The following is a 21,120-nucleotide window of genomic DNA, read 5'->3' on the forward strand; positions in this document are numbered from 1 at the left end:
ACACTGGAAAAAATGACGTACAACTAGTACTTGCACTTATGATAATCGCAGCATTCCCACGATCACATGATCAAAATTGGTGCAGTCGGCAATTTGGATGTATCTATGACGATTGCAGCTTCCCAAGGTCATGTGATCACCATTTGCAGCCCTCCCAGCTGGTTTCCAGCAAGCAAAGTCAGTGGGGTTGCTTAACAACCATGTAATTTTAACTTAGCAACTACAAGTGATTTGCTTAACAACCATGGCAAAAAGGTCATAAAATCGAGTGTGATTCACTTAACAACTGCCTTGCTTCACAACAGAAATTCTAGTCTCAGTCATAGTCATAAGTTGAGGATTACCTGCATTAGATTAATTCTGGCTTGATTTAGGATATTAGTATTCTTATTCTATACGGTATCGCAAACAAATCTGTAACTGTCCATCTATTATTGTTGGGAGATACGAAAGTTGAAAATATAATCTGTCCAAAGCCAAATAGTGAAACCATAACAAAGATTAAACTGGAACAACAGGAAAACCTTAATTCAATGTAGATACCTGGCTATAAATCGTTTGTTGGATTTTTATTTTTTTCATAACAATGTATGCAATCACAACTTATGTTTGCAAACAGCAGGAGCTTTCTAGTTTTATGGATTGGAAAAAATTTAGAGAATAATTTATTCAGTACTCAGTGTTCAGTCCTCAGTTGTTTTACCACCAGATTTCAATTTATATGGTAATACATTTTTAAAAGACTCATGTATAAACTTATCCATGAATAAACTAATTGTGAACATTAAAACAAACAAAATTTCAAGGATTGTCTTATCTACAGGTGGCGCACTTTTCATAGTATTTGCATAAAAATTTGAGGGGTGGGTTTATCCATAAATCAGCTTATATGTGAGTATATTGTAATATGGCATCTTTTAATCAGCAACAGTTTTTCTTGCTCAGCCTAATTCCTGATGAAATTATTAATTCTACTTGAGTCATACAAAAGATCATTTTAGGGGATTCCAGTATTCCAGAGTTTGAGAATGCATGCCCTAGTGCTGTGATGGTGAACATATGGCACGCATGGCAGAAGTGGCACGCAGAGCCATCTCTCCAGGCATGCCAGCCGTTGCCTGTTGCTCTCCTGCATGCACATGCCGGGGAGCTGCACTTCCAGTTTCCGGCGCTCCCCCGCACATGTGCACTCCCGTTTCGGCACTCGGTGAGGAAATGGTTTGCCAACCATTCTAATTATTCAGCTGATTTGATTCAACTTCACTTCTGTGTCCAGACAAAGTCAACCAGCTGCTAGTTCATTAAAGCTAAACGTATATATAATATAATTTCTTCTTATTTAATCATTTTTCCCTTCTGTTTTATTAAAAATGATAATTGAGCAACAATTTTCAGATGATCTTGGAGGCCACCATAGTACATTGCTGCAGTGCAATTTGAAAACAATAACATAAAATTTACTTATTTATTTATTTATTAAATTTATATGCTGCCCATCTAGCACGTGGTGATATCTTGGAAGTATTGCTGAATAAGATGAAAAAGGCGTATTCTTGTATATATTTTTCTTTTCTTTCACTGGCTCAATTCTGAAATCCGTTTCACGAGGAAGAACTTGTCCTGACCCTCCTGAGAGAAAGAGAACATTGAAAGCAATGAAGTCTCTCTTGCAATTCGACAGTGTATGAGGCTGGCATACATAACCACAGAGGTCTGGGGGTGTGGGGCTTCTCCTTTCTGAGATATACCTACCTGGGTTTCAGTTGGACCTCAGCCACAGCCCTTGGGTAGAGGACAAGGATGCAATTGTCATCCATGAAACTCTTAACAGATGCAGATAATTGGATTTGGGAACCTAAGGCTGAAGATGAGCATTTGGGCTTGTTACTGTTCTATCAGCTTCCTGCTAGGAGCTGCTCAACTCCTTATGGAGCTGGTGTAGTGGGTAAAGCATTAGGCTAGAAACAGTTGGACTACTAGAAACTAAAGTCTGTGAGTTTAATCCCACTGTAGGCACAAAGTCAGCTGGATGACCTTGACCCAGTCATTCTCTCAACTGTAGGAAGGAAACAATGGTAAACCGCTTTTGAGATCTTGCCAAGAAAACTGCAGGGACTACTTATCCAAGAGTCAAAAGCAGAAAAAAATTCAAAAGCAGGGGCGGGGGGAACTATGAATAAACCAAAGCCTTGCAGATTAGCATGTTGCACAAACCAGATCATTTTGACTAATTCAGGAAACAATTTTTAAAAATCCAAGTGTAGTATCATGTATGAATTTAGCATTCTTTCCCCCATCCCACCATTTCATTTTAAAAAGAAAAGAATTTAATGCACAAGAAGCTTTGAATAGAATAGAGTTGGAAACTATCTTGGAGGTCTTCTAGTCCAGCCTCCAGCTCAAGCAGGAGACCCTATACCATTTCAGAGAAGTGGCTATTCAGTCTCTTCTTAAAAACCTCCAGTGATGAAGCACCCACAACTTTTGAAGGCATGCTGTTCCAGTAGTTAATTATTCTCACCATTAGGAACTTCCTCCTTAATTCCAAGTTGCTCCTCTCCTTGACTATTTTCCATCCATTGTTTCTTGTCCTGTCCTCTGATGCTTTGGAAAATAAGTTGACCCCCTTTTCTTTGTGGCGGCCCTCAAATCCTTGAATACTGCTTTCATGTCGTTCCCCCCCCCCAAAAAAAGTCATTCTTTTCTCTAGACTAGCCAAACCCAAATCCTGCAACTGTTCTTCATATGTTTTAGTCTTAGTTGCTCTTCTCTGCGCTTTTTCCAAAGTCCCTTTTTTTCTAATGTGGTGACTAAAACTGCATGCAGTATTCTAGGTGTAGTCTTACTAAGGGTTTATAAAGTGGTACTAATACTCCATGCGATTTTAATTCTGGAAGCATGACTTTAAGAAGATAAATAATTCCCCTAGCTAGCTAATATTGTTTCCTTTGATTGGCTTCCACGATCTCACAAAATAGAAACTAAGCCTGCACTATCTTCTCCTGCACAGAGTTCATATTAGAAGTTTTTAAGCTGTGGCATAACGACTACTAATCTTAGAAGCTTTAAACACAAATTTCTGCTGGATAATCTTTGAAGTCATTTCCAACGATTACTAGAATAGAAAAGAATCAGCTTGCCTCTGCAGAACCATAATTTAATGTATCATTGCCCTCTCCCCATTTTTTTCTGCACGCCCATTAAACTATCCCGAGCTACCCAGTCCTGGAATCAATTTTTCGCCACCTCATACCCACTTCTGGATTGCTTTTAATTGACTACTCACCAGACAGAGCTGTCCTTTGAGACTTTTGATCCTGGCACTGTATGAGTTAGCCAGGGCCTTGAGGTAGAACATGAAGACACTTGGAGAAAGGATGAAGACAGAGAGAGGAGGAAAAAATAATTATGATATTACTCCAGATGCTACAATCCTTAGGATGTGAGATTCCTTTTCTTCCTATGTCGCATTCTCCAAATCTCTTTAGAAAGAGCATGCATAAGCGCACCAACGCGCCTACCGTCCCTGTCTTAATGTTCTCTTTTATTTGTATCTATTTCATGTATTAATAATCATATTTCTACTTATATATATATTATCAAACGCATGCTTGACAAAACAAATAAATAAAATAAATAAAAATAAAGATGCAGCTCCTCACCTCAGAAGCAGAAACAAGGGCGCAGAAAAGGCAACTGAGCCCACAAATCTCAAGAAGTCTTGGGCACCAGCAGGTAACTCTGACACAGCCTGGCTGACCACATTCCACATGGTGGATTGATCACGGAATGGGCCACAAGCTTTTGAAGGAGGCAGACTGTGGGGAAAATTGGGAGTGAGATGGTAGCTAGCAGGGAAGGGAATTAAAAACATTTTATTTACTTAAATGTGATGCTCTTTCTCACTTCGCTCGCTCACCAAAACATAATATAGTCTGCTTGCTTTTGAATCAAAAATGTTCTGTCAATAGCAATAGCACTTAGATGTATATACCACTCGATAATGCTTTACAGCCCCCTCTAAGCGGTTTACAGAATCAACATATTGCCCCCAACAATTTTACCAACTTCGGAAGCAATGGTGGGATTCAATTTTTTTTTACTACTGGTTCTGTGGGTATGGCTTGGTGGGCATGGCAGAGGAAGGATACTTCAAAATTTCCAGTCAGAGGTGGCATTTGCCGGTTCTCTGAACTACTCAGAATTTCCACTACCGGTTCTACAGAACTGGTCAGAATCTTCTGAATACCACCTCTGCTCGGAAGGATGGAAGGCTAAGTCAATCTTGAGCCAGTGAGAATCGAACTGCTGGCTGTCGGCAGAATTAGCCCGCAATACTGCATTCTAACCACTGCGCCATCACAACTCATTGGTCATTGGTGTTTAAACCATAGCTTAAGGCTTAGTCTTTGCCTAAAGGTAGCCAAATTGGATTTACTGTGTAAACTATAGTTAAGCAGCATTGGCTTAGCAACTTTTATTATTCAACTTTTACAAGTGTTGGCAATGTTGTTATACTGTGGAGTGTATACTTTCCATAAGATAACAAAGTAAAACTCAACAAAAATATTTAATGGAGTTTGCTACCTGATAAGGTTATAGAGCACTCTAATACTTACACGAAGATGCTATATAGGGCTGGAACACAGGATATTGTGAATCCCAGGAGGAGAATTAAAAGGAAAAAAGAGTTGGAGCTTGAAGCATGAAACGTGCGTTCGGCTGGACGGCAATTGGCATAAAGGCTGAGCTAGAAGAATGGAGGGGAAAAAAATCAATCAAAGCTATATTTCTCAAACTTGGCAACTTTACAATGTGGGGATTTCAACTTCCCCATGCTGGGGAATTTTGGGAGTTGAAATCCATATACCTAACATTTGCTGAGGTTGGGAAACATTGCTCTAGAGTCTTGGATCATGTCCATTTTTTGTTGAAAATGTTCTCAGTTTCTTAGAAGCACCTGCTGTCTTTTTATTCACCGCCCAATAATATAGATCAAAATTACTTTTTTATTTCTACTTTTTAGGAAGGTTTGCTCAAAAGGGTGTACAATTAAATAATTTTAATTCTTCAAAATTGCAAGGTCATTCTTTCAAGGTTTTTAAAAGTGTTCTTGTTATTTTCCTTTTAAGCCATTTTTTTTCAAAATGCTCGTGAGATAGATCATTGGAGTGAAAGTGCTCCATCTTGGTATTCTGCTATTTTTGACTATTTGTGGAAATGAGTCTATGCCAGTTTTTCTCAACCTTGCCAGCTTGAAAATGTGTGGACCTCAACTGCCAGAATAGGATGAAGGCAGGGAGGAGATATTAGAATAGATTCAGAATTAATAAATCGATAACAGCTCTTCATGGTAGATACCAAGGTTATGAATGCTAATTCTACTTTTATTATAAAGTTACTGTAACAGAATCTTGCATGTCTGAATGCGCCTCTCCTCTCCCTGCCTTTATTCTAAGAATTAGGGAACCAAGTTTCCAAATTACATTTCTGACCCAGACTCAGATATCTCTTATCTGATTATAGTCTTAGCTATGGTTCCTCCTCCTATTCCTCAAGGTTATTCTCACATCCCATTATAATATTTTTCAGATTGCAATCCCATCAGCACCTGTCCCAGATCCCTGTCCACATACAAAGGTTTCCTTAAAGACAGAAAACAAGTTGAAAGCCACTATTCTGGATTTTCTCACACTAATCAACCAAGCCCCAAATTTCCATTGCCCCTTCTCTGCTCCACCTTGTAATTATTCTTTGCAGCTGCTGTTGAATCACCTTTTTCATGTAGAAGACAGCAATATATTTGATGGTGTTGAGCACTGGTAGAAGAGGGCAAAAAAGGGCTCCAGTCCAGCACAAAGTCTGCCCGTATACCAAGTCCAAAACGTTGTCAGGAACCATGAATTCCTGTTCTCCCCACCATTTGAGCAAGAGGCAGGAGGGCCAGTAAGTCACCAGCATCCTAGAAAAGGAAAGAAAGGTAGGTATGGACTTTGCTGGTGACCCCTGACTTTCATGTGAATCCCAACTTAGGCACATGTTATTCCAGCCATTCACTTATTCCTTTATACAGGTAATCCTCGACTTATGACCTACCTGGGACAAGGGAGTTATGACCCAGTTCCAATGGTCGCTTCCCACCCATCAGTCACATGACCACACTTTAGACGCTCAGTGATATGGTGGCATTTACGGCTGTTTGCAGTGTCCCATGCTTGGATTAAGGAAAGTAACCAAACTACAAGCGATTCTCTAATTTTGACCGTAATGGAGCCTGCCTATTACAGTCACAAGTCATGAAAGTTGTAAAGCAGTCACCTAATCATAAAGCACCCCATTTTATTGCCTTAATGATCTCTTATTGCCTGAGATCATTAAGCAAAGGTTGTGGTCATGGGGTGATTTTGTTGAAAATCTAAAGCAAACGCAGATTTTTGGCAAGAAAGTCATAAAATCCAGTCACATGATGGGGGACACCCTTCAAACAGCCATAAATGCAGGCTGGTTGCTGAGCTCCCACAATGCAGTCATGTGACTGCAGGGCAGGGTTTCGAATTGTTGGGATTTCAGACCCTGGCTAGAGGACTTTGATAACCTCAAACGGCTGCTAAATGGTTGGAAATTGAGGACTACCTGTATCCAACCCGTCCACCATCAATAAACATGACAAAATGTAAAAGACTTACTTTCTGGGAAACTCTACCAACAAAATCACAAGGAGTGTGATCACCAGGTCAAAAATCATCAGCTTGTACATTTCCTGCCCCACCGAAGTCTCCCAGCACTGGAGGGACAGATATAAAAAAAATTTCAGGTTCTTCTTATACCAAATCGTCCTTAAAACTATTCGAGAGAGCTGTAACCCTTTCAAATGACCCAGGAATTAATTTCAAATTTAAATTTTAGTTCTTGTTAGGAGAATGAAGGAATCTGAATCTGTACATTTCTTTTGAGGTTAGGATTAGGATTAATTTTTAGGGCAGGTTTAGAGTTAGGGTTAGGATTAGATTTGTTTGTCCTGGACTTTGTGTTATGTAAAGTAACCTTGCTGCAGTCCAGAAGCCACTGAAATCAATGGGGATCAAATTAAATATATTTAAATATGTAATTTAACTTAATTACAATAGCTGTATTCCAAATATGCCTAGATCTGGCTTCAAGCATGCAAGTGCTATGTTTCATTTTCTGAATTTTAGGAAATGGGACTATAGAAGACACCATCCTACTTTTTGTGATCTCTCCACATAGACAATCTTTCCAATATTTTTTCCCCACACAAAATGTTTTGAAGAAAATAGTAAATAGCAGCACAGTTGTTGTTTTTTTGAATGGGAATTTTTAGAAATTTCTACCTCCCACATAAAATCACTATTTCTCTTACCGGGTGAAGATGATTATTATAACCACAGTTGTGGCACTTGGAGTTCTCCGGTTTCCCATTACAGGTGATCTGCCCCCAGAGTGTAACGAGGACCACAATCAGGCTAGCAAAACGCAGGACAACATTCCTGTCAAAAGAGATGGACATGTCAGGTTGCCTAATAACTAAGATAGAAAGTGGAAGAAAATCATGATGGCTGATCTTCGTCTGTTTAAGAGCAACTGGATCAGTAGATTTTTATTTATTTTTATTTTATTTGTCATTTGCTTACAAGATAATAAGTATAAGCATAAACATGAGTAAGAATACAGGAAATAGGTACAAATAAATGGGGACAATAGGACAGGGATGGTAGGCACGATTGTGCGCTTATGCACACCCCTTACAGACCTCTTCGGAATGGGGGTGAGGTCAATAGTAGATAGTTTGAGGTTAAAGTAGTGGGTGTTTGAGGATGTAACAACAGTCAGGTAGTGCATTCTAGGTAGTGCCTTCCACTCTGTTGCTGAAGCTGTACTTTCTGCAATCAAGTTTGGAGCAGTTTACATTGAGTTTGTATCTGTTGTATGCTGCTCTTGTATTGTTGCGGTTGAAGCTATCCACAAAGGATATGCTGTTGGAAATAGATATGGAAATAGACGTGGTTTAATATTTGCATCTCAACCTGCGTCAAAAATGCAAATTAGAGCAACCAAAGGAAGATGTCAATGATACACCTCGCATCCCTGGACTCAGTTCTCGGACCCTTCACAATGTGCAAAGTGATAAATATTTATTAGATATGTAACTAAAATTCAGGGTCCTTCAAAAGAGCAGGATACAAAGTAGATCACATTACTCTAAAAAGCAACTGTTTACTTAGCTTCACACTATCTGTAAATAATTAATAAATAGAAAATAAAAGAATAACACTCACAGTTACTACTACAATGGACTTCCAGTGCCCCATAGTGCTAGATTCCAGACTTCCAGACAGGGACTGCAGTGATCACAGAAGAACTACTACACAACAGTGTTGTCTTCCCTAAAGCTGAAGGACTACATATATTTAATCTAGTCCAGTCTATTTATAACCTACAACGGGACTACCAGCGCACCTCAAAATATTGCTTAATCACCAGATATTCTCAGCTCAACAACAGTGGTGGTGAGGGATGCTTAGATTTGTGTTCATTAGCACCTAGAAAACTATTAGTCCTTTACCTTGAGTTAAAGAAGTGAGGGAAAGTTTCCGACTATTTCCGAAGGGGAATTGATAAATGGCACTTTGAAAAATAATTCCATTCTGGAACTTCTTAGAATATGATGAATCTGTCTAATCCTGCCTCTCATTCTAAACAAAGTGCCACCTCTGTCTCAGTGAGAAAAAAACCTTGCTCCTGCGCATATATTGCCTAAATATTAGGGGGCGTACATAAGCGCACCAACGTGCCTACCATCCCTGTCCTATTGTTTCTTTTTATTTTTCTTACATGTATCCATTTCATGTATTCATAACTATGTTTATACTTATATCTGTTATCTTATAATCGCTTGACAAAATAAAATAAATACAATAAAATAAATAAAAATAAAACATGAAGTCGGTTTAAGAAATCTCTTTCAGATTTCAGCATCTTCCTTCCTTTTGGCCCGATTGGTGGAATCCCCTGTTTCTTTACCCCCCCCACTCCCCCAATCTTTGATATGAAGGCAAGCATCAATAGCTTTTTTTTCTCTGAACAGTGGACAATGGACCCATTAAAAATGAAAAGAAAGCACCAATGTCTTAATTTCCCACCCACACCCCTCTATAGCAGGGGGTCTCCAAACTTGGCAACTTTAAGACTTGTGGACTTAACTTCTGGGATTTGAAGTCCACAAGTCTTAAAGACACCATGTTTGGAGACCCCCTGCTCTACAGCAAACATACCCGTATTTTTTTTATACCTCAGAAGTGTGATTTTGATTTGAAAGCTGAGTGGGTATTTCTCGAGAGGCACAAGGAATTGAAAGATCATCGGGACAAGGAGGTTGGCGGCAGTAATGACAGCAGAGGGGAGATAAGCCAACAGCAGTTCCAACAAGTACTGACTTTTGTCAGGAGAATCTGCCTGAACCCAAAGACAGAGAAATATATTTGGGCATGAATGTTATAGAAAGAAAAAATATGATAGAATAGGAGCTTTCTTTGCAAATAAGACAGAGAACTGGCTCCTTACAGGTAGTCCTTGACTTATAACAATTTCTTTAGTGACCATTTGAAATTACAACTGTACTGAAAAAAGTTACTTATGACCAGTCCTTGCACTTACACCACTGTAGCATACTCATGGTCACATGATAAAAATTTGGGCACTTGGCAACTGGCATGTATTAATGATTGCAGCAACTGGAAGTCATGCGATCACCATTTGCAACCTTCCCAGCAGGCTTCCAACAAATTCACTTAACAACTGTAGTGATTCCATGGCCAAAAAAAAGGTTATAAAAACAGCCATGACTCACTTAACAACCACCTTGCTTAGCGATGGAAATTCTGGTCCCAATTGTGGTTGCAAGTCGAGGACAATCTCTATAGGCTGAACTTTAACTTCTTGTTATGTTCAAAGCATTGAGACGCTTCTGGGGTGAAACGATCAGCCAGTGATATTGCTGTTGCCTTGGGGATGCTCAGTTGAAGGTTCCTTTCATGTCCCCGTGAAAAAAAACCTTGAAGCCATACCTATTTATCTACTCATGTTTTCACGCTTTTGAACTGCTAGATCGACAAGAGCTGGAGCAAATGACGGGAGCTCACGCCATCACACAGCAACACTCAGGTCTCAAACATGGACATGCAGATCATCAACCCCGTGTTCTAACCACATGAAGCACCGCACTACTTTACTTTAATTTGTAAGGCCCTGCTAGACAGAACTTCAATGCAACTGGCAAAGTTATAAGTCCTTGGTCCATAAGGGCTCTTCTTGGATTTTCAGTACCACAATTGCTGCCCAAACCTGAATTGTTTTTGCGATAACCTAAATGCATCCATCACAATATGGGGACAGGTCACAAAGGGGTGAGGTCTTAAGTATTGGGGAAGCACAACCTCTTGGGGGGTAGCTAAGGGCCCACATACTTACTTTTCCTATCTTCTCCTGGGAATAGCTCACGGCCAGGTAGATACAGTAAAAGGAGACTCCCAAAAACACTAAAACCAAAATATTGATCAGACTTCGCAGGGCATAAAGGCCGACTCGTTGCGATGTGGTCAACTCTGCCTGGTGCTTGCGGAAACTGGCCTCTTCCAGGTCCATCTGGAAGGGGGAAGGAAGAGATGAGAAGCATCCAAAGTAGCTCAGAACAAAGAATAATCAAAGCAGCTTAAAATCTTGAAAGATTAAACCCATACAGAACACATCCAGCAGCATACACCCAGATAAGCAAGGATTGACACCAGACAACAATCAAGCAGAAAACAATACCCTCGCAAGGAGAAAATAACTGGCAGGGAATGCTATTGTAAATTTTATAAGAGCAAACCCCACACTCACTAGCATTGCTATTATTACCTAGTTGGTTAATGGAATGTCTGCAAGGAAACAACCAAACCTGGAGAGCACCAAGGTTTCCACAAAATTAGCTGTTCCCAAATCTTCATTTTGCACATTGCACAGAGCATATGCTGCTTTGTGACCTTGACAACGGTTCTTTTTAAAGCCAGGTGGGAACCCTGTCAATTGTAGTTTTCCCAACAACCTAAAAACTCTCATTATTTTTTAAAATAGTGTCTTAATTGTACTATCCTATAATAGCATAGCAACCATGCGATAAATTAAAATTCAGTTAGCAATGCTCTAGCTTATCCCTTTACACTTTCTTGGCAAATCAAGAAACCCATCACCCTTGAAAAATAACAAAAAGAAAAAGTTCCTTCCTGTCATGCAAATCATAAAGTTGCATCTATTTGGGGGGCGGGGAGAGGGGGAGGAACAGTTGTATTAATTGTTGAAAATAATCCAAAAGTTTGTTTCCCCCAAATCCAGTTGTAGAACTGGGGACAAAGCTACAACCTTTGAATCTCTCACTCCTGTAGTTTCCTAGAACCATAGAAGTTGTGTGTGAGAGAGAAATTTGGGTTACAGGTAGTGTTCCACTTAAGGCTACAATTGAGCCCAAATTTTATGTTGTTAAGCAAGACAGTTGTTAGTTGTACCCGATATTACAACCTTTTCTGTCACAGTTGTTAAGTGAATCACTGCAGTTGTTAGGTGAATCTGGCTTCCCTCATTGACTTTGCTTGTCAGAAGCCAGTCGGGAGGGTTACAAATGGTGATCACATGATCCCAGGATAAATACCTGCCAGTTGCAGATCATGTGACCATGGGAATTCTGGGGGTGCGTGGAGATGCCATGATAGTCATAAGTATGAAACGCAATCATAAGTCACTTTTTAAAGTGCCATTGTAACTTTGAATGGTCACTAAATGAATGATTGTAAGTTGAGGACTACCTGTATCTAATTACCTTTTTTTCCTGAGTAGCTTATAGCAACAGCAAGGGTGAAAGAACATTGTGTTGCAGAGGTTGAAAAGACATCCTTTCTCAGGCTGTGAATAAATGTTTGGAAAAATAATTCCCACTAGAATTTGGGTCTAAGAAAAAAAAAATCTACTGGAAGCCACATTAGTTCAGGATAAATGGCGGCCCTCCTTCTTCTTCCTTCCTGTGGGGAAATGGTCAGCCCAACCCTTCTGGAGCATGGCACATTAAAAAGGCTGCTTCACATGCTCTCAGACAATCTGGTTTCAGCATCTGTCCTTACCCGTAGCTCGTAGCGGATGCTTTTGTGCTTTAACTGCACCATGTTATCTTGCATCAGGCTGAAATCCCAGCCAGCAAAGACTTTGTTGCTGTACGATGCAAGGGATGTGTCTTCACTAACCAGGCTTTGTTTAAGACAGAGGACTGACCTGAAAATAGATGGAAGAGAAGAAATATTTAAACAGGAGTTTCCTGACAGGTGGATCCATCTGGAAGGCTCCTTATTGTGGGGAGGGGGAGAACAGTTCTTAGATTAATGGAATCCACTAAATCGAGTTGATATATAGAGATATAAGGCCGCAGCCTGTTAATCATACTAGAACAATTCTCAGAGATTAGCTTTGTTCAGAAGTGATATTCAGCAGGTTCTGACCAGTTCTGGAGAACCGGTAGCGGAAAATTTTGAGTAGTTCGAAGAACCGGAAAACACCATCTCTGACTGGCACCGCCCCCATCTATTCTCTGCCTCCTGAGTCCCAGCTGATCAGCTGGGTCTTCTTTTGTTGCCTGCACTGGACAATGGAGCTGGGAAGCAGGTTAGTGGGGTGGGGAAGGAATGGAGATTTTACAGTATTCTTCTCCTGCCACGACCACCAAGCCACACCCACAAAGCCATACCACACCCACAAAGCTACGCCCACAGAACTGGTAGTAAAAAAAATTGAATCCCACCACTGGGTTTATTCCATATCTCAACCTACAAATGGGAGATGTTTTTCTTTCTGATATCTGACAATCCCAAAGCTACCCCCTCCTCTTGATTTAGGGAAGATACTTTTCGCTCCATTTTATTATTTTATTCCTGCCTTTGGCTTCTGAGGGAAAACAAACAAAGGAAGTGACCTGAGGTCTATTAGCTATACAGGTAGTCCTTGACTTACAACCACTTGTTCAGTTTGAAGTTACAATGTCACTGAAAAAAGTGACTTCTGACTATTTTTCACATCACTGTTGTAGCATCCCCATGATCACAAGATCAAAATGTGGACATTTGGCAACTGGTTCATATTTATGATGGTTGCAATGTCCCAGGGTAGTCAATGGAGAAGCCAGATTCACTTAACAACCATGTTACTAAATTAACTGCAGTGATTCATGGAACAACTGTGGCAAGAAAGGTTGTAAAATGGGGCAAAACACACTCAATAACTGTCTTGCTTAGTAGCAAACATTTTGGGCTCAATTATGGTCATACGTTGAGGACTAGCTGTAGTAATGTGAGATCCCTTAGCTATAGGTATGTATGCTTACATCATCTGTTGCTTATGTGTTATAGTCTCTCTCACCTTTCTGAGATGTATAAATACCATATGAGAGTGTATCCCTTTGTCTGTCAATATTTTTTCATTTATTTTTCTCCTGCCTTTATTATTTATACAAATAATTCAAGGTGGCAAACATACCCAACACACCTTCCTCCTCCTATTTTCCCCACAACAACAACCCTGTGAGGTGGGTTGAGCTGAGAGAGAATGACTGGCACAAGTCACCCAGCTGGCTTTTATGGCTGAGATGGGACTTGAACTCATGGTTTCCCACTTTCTAGCCCGGAGCCTTAACCAGTCAATTAACCTGGCTCTCATTCTTGTGAGGGAGTCCCTCCAATACATATTGATTAATTAATACTGTACAGGTAGTCCTCGACTTACAACAGTTCATTTAATGACTATTCAAAGTTACAATGGCACTAAAGAATGTGACTTATGGCCATTTTTCACAGCTACGACCTTTGCAGCATCCCCCAGGATCATGGGATCAAAATTCAGATGCTTGAAAACCAGTTCATATTTATAACCGTTATTGTGCCCAAAGGTCATATGATCACCTTTTGCAAACTCCTCACAAATAAACTCAATAAGAAAATCAGATTCACTTAACAACCAGGTTACTAACTTAAGAACTAAGGCAAGAAAGGTCGTAAATTGAGGCAAAACTCACTTAACAAATGTCTCACTTAACAACAAAAATTTTGGACTCAGTTGTGGTTGTAAGTCAAAGACTTCCTGTAGTGAGCCTTGATTGCTCACTTCGGGTATTGTGTTTTGATTCCACGTTATATAGAGAACGCAGCAAAGTGCTTACCTCTGGACAATCCAAGCCAGGCAAAACAGCAAGTAGAAGAACGTTGTGAGGAGATAAGCAAGAGGAATGTCATAGGCAAAGTTGACAAAGCGGACAGCCATATTTGAATAATAGCCATAGAACAGGTAGGTTTGTTCTATGAATCCCTGGAGGGAAATAAATATCCACATCACACGTGATGGTCACTGTAGCTACTTCCCAAGGTATTGGGAATATATCTTTGGGGGTATAATTTCTTACCTTGCCTGACAGTAGATCCATAATATAGGAAGAGTAGCTGACCAAGCCTTGAGGAATGGGATTGTATTTTTGACATACTGCTTTCACTGGAAGGAATTAGGGAGGAAGAATTAGCTTTCATTCCAACGTGGATGGGGATCAAGGACTGCATGCAAGCTCCTGATTTTTGCAAGAGTTGGTCATAGTCCTTCTCAGAAAAAAAAAAAGGACAAAATACCAGATGCTCTTAGCACCATTCCTGGGGGGGGGGATGGATCTACCTTGCTACTTTCAATGGGGAAGGCATGATCTTGGTTGCTGAAAGAGGTTTTCCCAAACCACTCATGTAAATTCTCCTTCACAGTACATTTGCAACCTATTATTCTAACAAGTCTTTTAGTCATGTCATTTAGGTAATTTAGTCTTTGACCTTAATGGTTTTATGGTAATTACTCCTTTAGATGGCAGTGCACTTCATTTCTTATTTCAGCCCCATCCCAGCTCCTTGAAAAGCAGGGGGTAATTATTCAATTTGCTTCAAAAGGTAGTAACTAATGCTTTATTGATTGATTGATTGAAGGATGGGTGTTTTAAACATTTGTGTGCTGTTCCTCAAAATTTAGTTTATTTACTTCCAAATGTGGTAAATGTACATTTCTTATTACTTATACAAGAGCTGTCTGTCTACTCTATAATTCTTCCCTGCCAGCATTGCAAACATATTTTATTGACGAGAGCCCAAATGGCAAGCAGAAATTCAATCAGATTCTCCGTCCTTGAAATACAGTGTGATTAAGGTTATACCTTATATCCTAACTAGCCTTTCACAGCAAGTATATGTTGAGCAGTGTTGGGCTTCAGAGTTTAGTGACCTTGATGTTAACAACAGATTTCTGACATTTTGCCAGCAACTCTGGCTGGCATTTTTAAAGGCAAGGTGGTCTGCTACACCTGTTGAATTTCTGCCTCTACCTCAAGGCATAACAGAACCATAGGATTGGAAAATACTTTGAATGTCTTCTGACCCAAAACAGGAATCCTCAGATCATCCCAGGCAAATGGGTGTTTAATCTTTGTTTGAAAACCTCCAGTGATGGACTCCAAGAGGTAGGCTGTTACACTGCTTAATAACTGTCACAGTTTGGAAATTCTGCCATATTTCAAGTTTGCATTACTCTCTGTAAAGTTTCCACCCATTAATTCTTGTCCTAGCTTCAGATATTACATAGAATAAATCTATACCCTCTTCCCTAGGATAGCACTTAAGTACTGGAAGATTTTACATGCCTTTTCTTAACAGTCTTTCTTTAGACCAATTCTTTTAGAAGTTCATCTGATAATTCAATCTCCAAGACCCTCACTATTTTTATAATTTCTGTGCTTTTTCAGCACTGTGAGCTGCATCAACAGAGGCATAATTTTTGAGATCATGGGAAATGATTCAACCATTCAATGCTTCACTGGTTATACCACATTTGGAATATTGACCAATGCAGCATAAAGTGAAACTATCACATCCTATAAATTTTGGCAGCTGCTGGCTCATGTTTAATCTGTTGTCGAGGACACCCGGATCCATACAACTTATCCTATACCTGTACATCTGATTTTTCCCTACCTAAATGCAGGACCTACAATTCTTGCCACCAAACTGAATTTTGTTATAAAAGGATTGTTTCTCAAGACTTTCAAGATCCTTTTGAACCTTGAATGCATCTCCTTTGGGGGAACCAATCCTGCTTCAGCTTTGTGTTGAACATCCTTTCTACCTTTGACTATGTCATTTTTTAAAAATAATGCTCTTTTGCATTAGGCCTAGTATGAGGCATGTTTGATATTGTATTTTTTCAGGATGAACCATCCAAGGCCATTCTTGATTGCATTGGCATAGGAATAAATCAAATATATTTTATATTGATTGTTCAGAATACATAGTCTGGAGCATACATGCCATGGGTCATTCACTCACCCAAACTGCTATTCACTTGGCTTGTCCAGTTGAGTTGTAGAGCTTCAAAGGCAGCATTTGGAGCAATCACGAATCCTACCACCAGCAATGAAGCCACAAAATTCAACACGATCAAGAAACGCAAGAAGTTGAAATAGGATTGGATCCCGGTTCCAAAATGGCCTTGGGGACAGAATACAAATAGTCACAAGGCAAGCTCAAACTCCTAAGCTATTGTTCTCTCCAAAATAGTCCTTAAGGGCCTTCTCGGTACCTTCAATGTGGTGCAGAGTGCCTCGCCACAACTTAGCTGATGAGATGGCTATGCTTGCCTGACTCTGGAGACGGCGCAAGGTTTTTGACTTCTCTATGCGCCACAGTTGCCAACCGCTGAGCTGCTTGACTGCCTGCTTCTGCAACATTCTTGAAACAAAGGATGGTTAAAGGAGAAACTTAAGATGACTGCAATTAAATACATTAATTAAAGTGTGTGTCCCATTACTACCCCATTATGCCCAACCCCTCAGGTTTTATAAAAGCTTCCATCAATTTGGAAAAAATCTAATCCATGCTGAAGAAAAATATTCAAAATAGAGCTCCTAATCGTTCTGATCGAGGTATTATTCAACAGGGCTGCATTTCACTTAGAAACATCACCACCAGCTAGGGCTATATCATTGGATCTCTTCCCAAATGTTCTGGATTCCCAGCTGCCTTTATTCTGTCCCACAAGAGTCTCTAGAAAAGATGGAGCCCATGTAAGGATGCTTCTCTTGAGAGGATGCCCTTCAGTCGCAATTCCCATAATTAGCATTCAGTGTGCTCTCTGAGGACACAGAGCTGGGAATGTCATTTTAATTACACACTTTTCAATGTTCTCCTCCTCAAGAGGCTCTCGGCAAGAATCAAGAGCTTTGGTACCTGAGCTTGCGTTTCTCCTCCAGGCAGAGAGGCATCTCCTTCAGAAGCCATCTGTCTTCCCCTTCTTCCAGCAACTTTTCTGGGACCAATCCATAGGGGTCCTCTATGGGCACTGATGCCTCCTCCCAAGCCGCTTCCCAAGCTTCTGCTTTTTTACCACGAAAACGTAGTGTCTGATTGCTTGGTAGCTGGAGAAAGAGAGATGGGGAGACCTGGTGCCCGCCACCAGACCCTGCCAACAGGGTCCAAAATAAGACATCAGTCCAGAGCAAGTCATCCTGAGCACTCCATATGCATTCAAAGAGCTGAATATATAAACTACATTATTTGTTCAAATTTAGGTTGATTAAGTATGCAGCTATAAAAGTGTATAGAACAAACAGAATCAACATTTAGCTTTATGGTTAACACAGGGTATTCACCATGCTAAGTGAGGCACCTTTCAATTGATGTATGTAGTAGTGATGGGATTCATTTTTTTTTACCACCGGTTCTTGTGGGCGTGGCTTGGTGGGTATGGCAGGGGAAGGATACTGTAAAATCTCCAGTCGGGTGGTATTTGCCGGCCCGAACTTCCCAAAATTTCCACTACCGGTTCTCCAGAACTGGTCAGAACTTGCTGAATACCACCTCTGGTATGCAATGTTTCTCAAGCTTGGCAATATTAAGATGTGTGGACTACAACTTCCAGAATTCCCTAGCCAGCTATACTTGCTGGGGACTTCTGGGTGTTTCAGTCCACACATCTTATAGTTGATAATGTTGAGAAAACTTGTTAGTATGTCATCAATTTCAGATAACTAACTGAGCTATAACTTTCATGCTGCCATAACAAAGAAGTTCGCACATTCAGCAAATCTTGGATCCAATACCTAAGATACTTATCCTCATCATAATCTAGATAATAGGAATTCAGGACTTTGAGGACATTTTCCTGCCAGGTGAATATAAAGAACTATGAAGAAGGCCATGAGGTAGAGCCACCATTTGACCTGGCAGTATACACAGAACCTTATATTAGGAAAATATGATTGTGTTGCTTACTGATTCCTCCTTTTGGCAAATTTTTGTCTGTGAAAGTCTATCTATAAAGTCTTATTTAGTTACATTTGTTCAGTGATTTGTTTTCAGCCTATTCTATCATGGAGGAAATCTTGTGATAAATGTCCTGTCACCTTCAAAAATGTATGAAACAATCTGATCTCTTAAGTTGCTGAGCTGATTCAACATAGCTATCTACGAAAGAGAGCAAATTGAAACGTTAAAAAATGCTGATTGTCACATATTCAGAGTTTAAGGGCTCCAAAACTGTTAATTAGCTAGACTGGTGCACTTTTACATAAATATATACAATTATAATAAGAGGCAACACAGTGCCTATGAATAATAAATTAATATTTCTAAAAAGTTATTTTACTTTCAAAAATTAAGTAGAAAGGTTGCCTAGACTAAAGCAAGTTGCCACTCCCTATTTTTATTCACACAAAGACCCTTGAAGTCTTCGTGGGTATCCCAAACATTCTTAAAAAGCAAAATACAGGTAGTCTTCAACTTACCACATAACTGAGCCCAAAATTTGTGTTGCTAAGTGAGAAATGTGTTGAGTTTTGCCCCATTTTATGATTTTTTTTTGCCACATTTGTTAAGTGAATGCAGTTGTTGCAGTTGTTAAATTAGTAACACAATTGTTAAGTGAATCCAGTTTCCCCATTGACTTTGCTTGTCAGGTCATGAAAGGGGATCAAATGACTCCAGGACACTGCAACCGTCATGTGAGCCAGTTGTCAAGCATCTGAATGTAATCATGTGGTCATGGGGATGTTGCAATGGTCATAAGTGTGAAAAATGGTCATAAGTCACTTTTTTCAGTGATGTTGTAACTTCGAACAGTCACTAAACGAACTGTTGTGTAGTTGCAGGTGACAGATTTCTGTCTTGCACATGCATAATATGCCTTCCCTGTGTTTTGAAGATTGGAGTTGCTTTATTTATAAGAACACCCACAAAATTCTGTGTTAATTCCAAACACACAAGCCACAGAGAAGCTGTTCCTTTTCATTTTAAAATGCATTTTACTTGGCAGATCAATTTAAGCAGATCAGAAAGAGCCTAAAGCTTATTAAAACCTTCTTCAAAAATTATAGTCACAGAATACCCAACCAAGCAATTCATCTCAAACTAAACTACATTGAATAGAGGGAAGTAATCAATTTGATTTGAAAGAAAATAAATATTTCACACACACACTTGTAACACCACCACCATTTTTGTTTTTCTAATTGCTCTTATTCTTCTTGTTCTCCCTGCCATTTTGATTCCTCTACACAGGGCCGGCAATTTATATCCTTAATTCATTGAATATACAGAATAATTTTTTCTGTAATTTCCAGAGCCTCTTCTAACTCTGGTGTCAAATTATAATACTGTACAACAAGTGCCAGGTGTAGACGGCACTGTTTCATTCCATTTCTTAATAATGAAAAAAGAAACAAACCTGAAGTTTTACATCTAAAATAGAGTGCAAAAAAATAAAATAAAATACCAACTCATCAAAAAATTATTCTGAGACCCTGAAAGATTTTGTGTCTTGACTTTGCTGTAGTGCTTTACCATCCTATCCTTGCTCTGTTTTCTTGCAAGTTAAGTCTGGTTGCTGGTTATTCGGCGTGTTAGAGAAATTTGCACTTCAGTTATTATAATGTGCTTGGGTATGCTGTACATTCTAGACAATATCCAGATAATTCAAACACCCAATAGGTCAAACTTTCCCAAGCAAGTTTCCCCAGATTAATAATAAGGTGCTCCAACATTTTAGTCTAGTGAAGAGACGGATCAGGGGAGACATTATAGCAGTCTTCTAATATTTGAGGGGCTGCCACAGAGAAGAAGGGGTCAAGCTATTTTCTAAAGCATCCGAAGACCAGACAAGGAATAATGGATGGAAACTGAACAAGGAGAGATTTAACCTGGAAATAAGGAGAAACTTTCTGACAGAACAATGAACCAATGAAACAGCTTGCCCTCGGAAGTTGTGGGAGTGCCATCACCTGAGACTTTCAAGAAGAGATTGGACTGCCATTTGTCAGAAATTGTGTAGGGTCTCTCATTTGGGCAGGGAGTTGGACTAGATGACCTATAAGGCCCCTTCCAATACTGATTATCTGTTTCTGTTATAATATTTGCAGCAGAACTCCTCATATATAATCAAAAATCAGAGAACAATTGCTTCTTAGTATTCTGTCTGCAGACAGTGCAATAATTCAAGATCAGAGAGGCAGTGTGGTAGGTGGAGGAATTTTGCTAAATAAAAAGAAAATGCTGGAGATTTTTGATTATCAGCCATTCTCACATCAAAACAGCAAAAGAACATGGCTAAAGTACCTGTTTCCTCTTCTTGGCTTCTTAAATTGCTTTGTCTGAAATCTTCTTCCATGCCTGCAAATTATCCAGCCATATCATTCAGTGTAATTCTTGTTGTGATTAGACCGAACAAGGAACAAGGAAGTAGAATACAAAACTGGGCATGGATTAATGATTCTTCCAGGTAATATGCCCCAACATTGTAACCAGGCAACCAATATTTAAGAGTCCTACAAACATTCATAGATATATAAAGCTTTCACTTTAATGCACTTATTTTGAAAAGTACAGCAGCTTCAGGAATGAAAGCATGAACAAGCATTGTAGTAGAGCTTTTTGGAAATTCAGTTATTATACGTAGTATGCAGTATTAATCTAGCCATTCCCCCTTATGAATAGATCGACTTTCTTTCTGTTTTCT

General features: G+C 39.6%; 1 protein-coding gene across 2 annotated transcripts; it reads right to left on the reverse strand.

Moving 5' to 3' along the window:
* Positions 1-501: 501 nt before the first annotated feature.
* On the reverse strand, positions 502-20,817 carry TMC4 (transmembrane channel like 4). 2 transcript variants are annotated; one of them, XM_026682395.2, is made up of 16 exons: positions 20,721-20,817; positions 17,340-17,571; positions 16,693-16,841; positions 16,440-16,601; positions 14,492-14,577; positions 14,252-14,397; positions 12,171-12,318; positions 10,489-10,662; positions 9,311-9,474; positions 7,382-7,508; positions 6,687-6,784; positions 5,776-5,962; positions 4,620-4,750; positions 3,663-3,818; positions 3,287-3,365; positions 502-1,629 (listed from the first exon to the last, which is right to left on the reverse strand). In XM_026682395.2, exons 1-16 carry the CDS (start codon positions 20,770-20,772, stop codon positions 1,576-1,578), a joined length of 2,145 nt encoding a protein of 714 aa, XP_026538180.1. In that variant the 5' UTR covers positions 20,773-20,817; the 3' UTR covers positions 502-1,575. The 2 variants fall into 2 exon arrangements, with proteins under 2 accessions (XP_026538180.1, XP_026538181.1); XM_026682396.2 differs by having other exon boundaries at positions 1,457-1,629; positions 17,340-17,527.
* Between the last annotated feature and the right edge of the window lie 303 nt (positions 20,818-21,120).

Source organism: Notechis scutatus, chromosome Z, assembly GCF_049901735.1.
Source record: "Notechis scutatus isolate UNSWTSFEM ecotype Mainland chromosome Z, rNotScu1.2, whole genome shotgun sequence".
NCBI lineage: Eukaryota > Metazoa > Chordata > Lepidosauria > Squamata > Elapidae > Notechis > Notechis scutatus.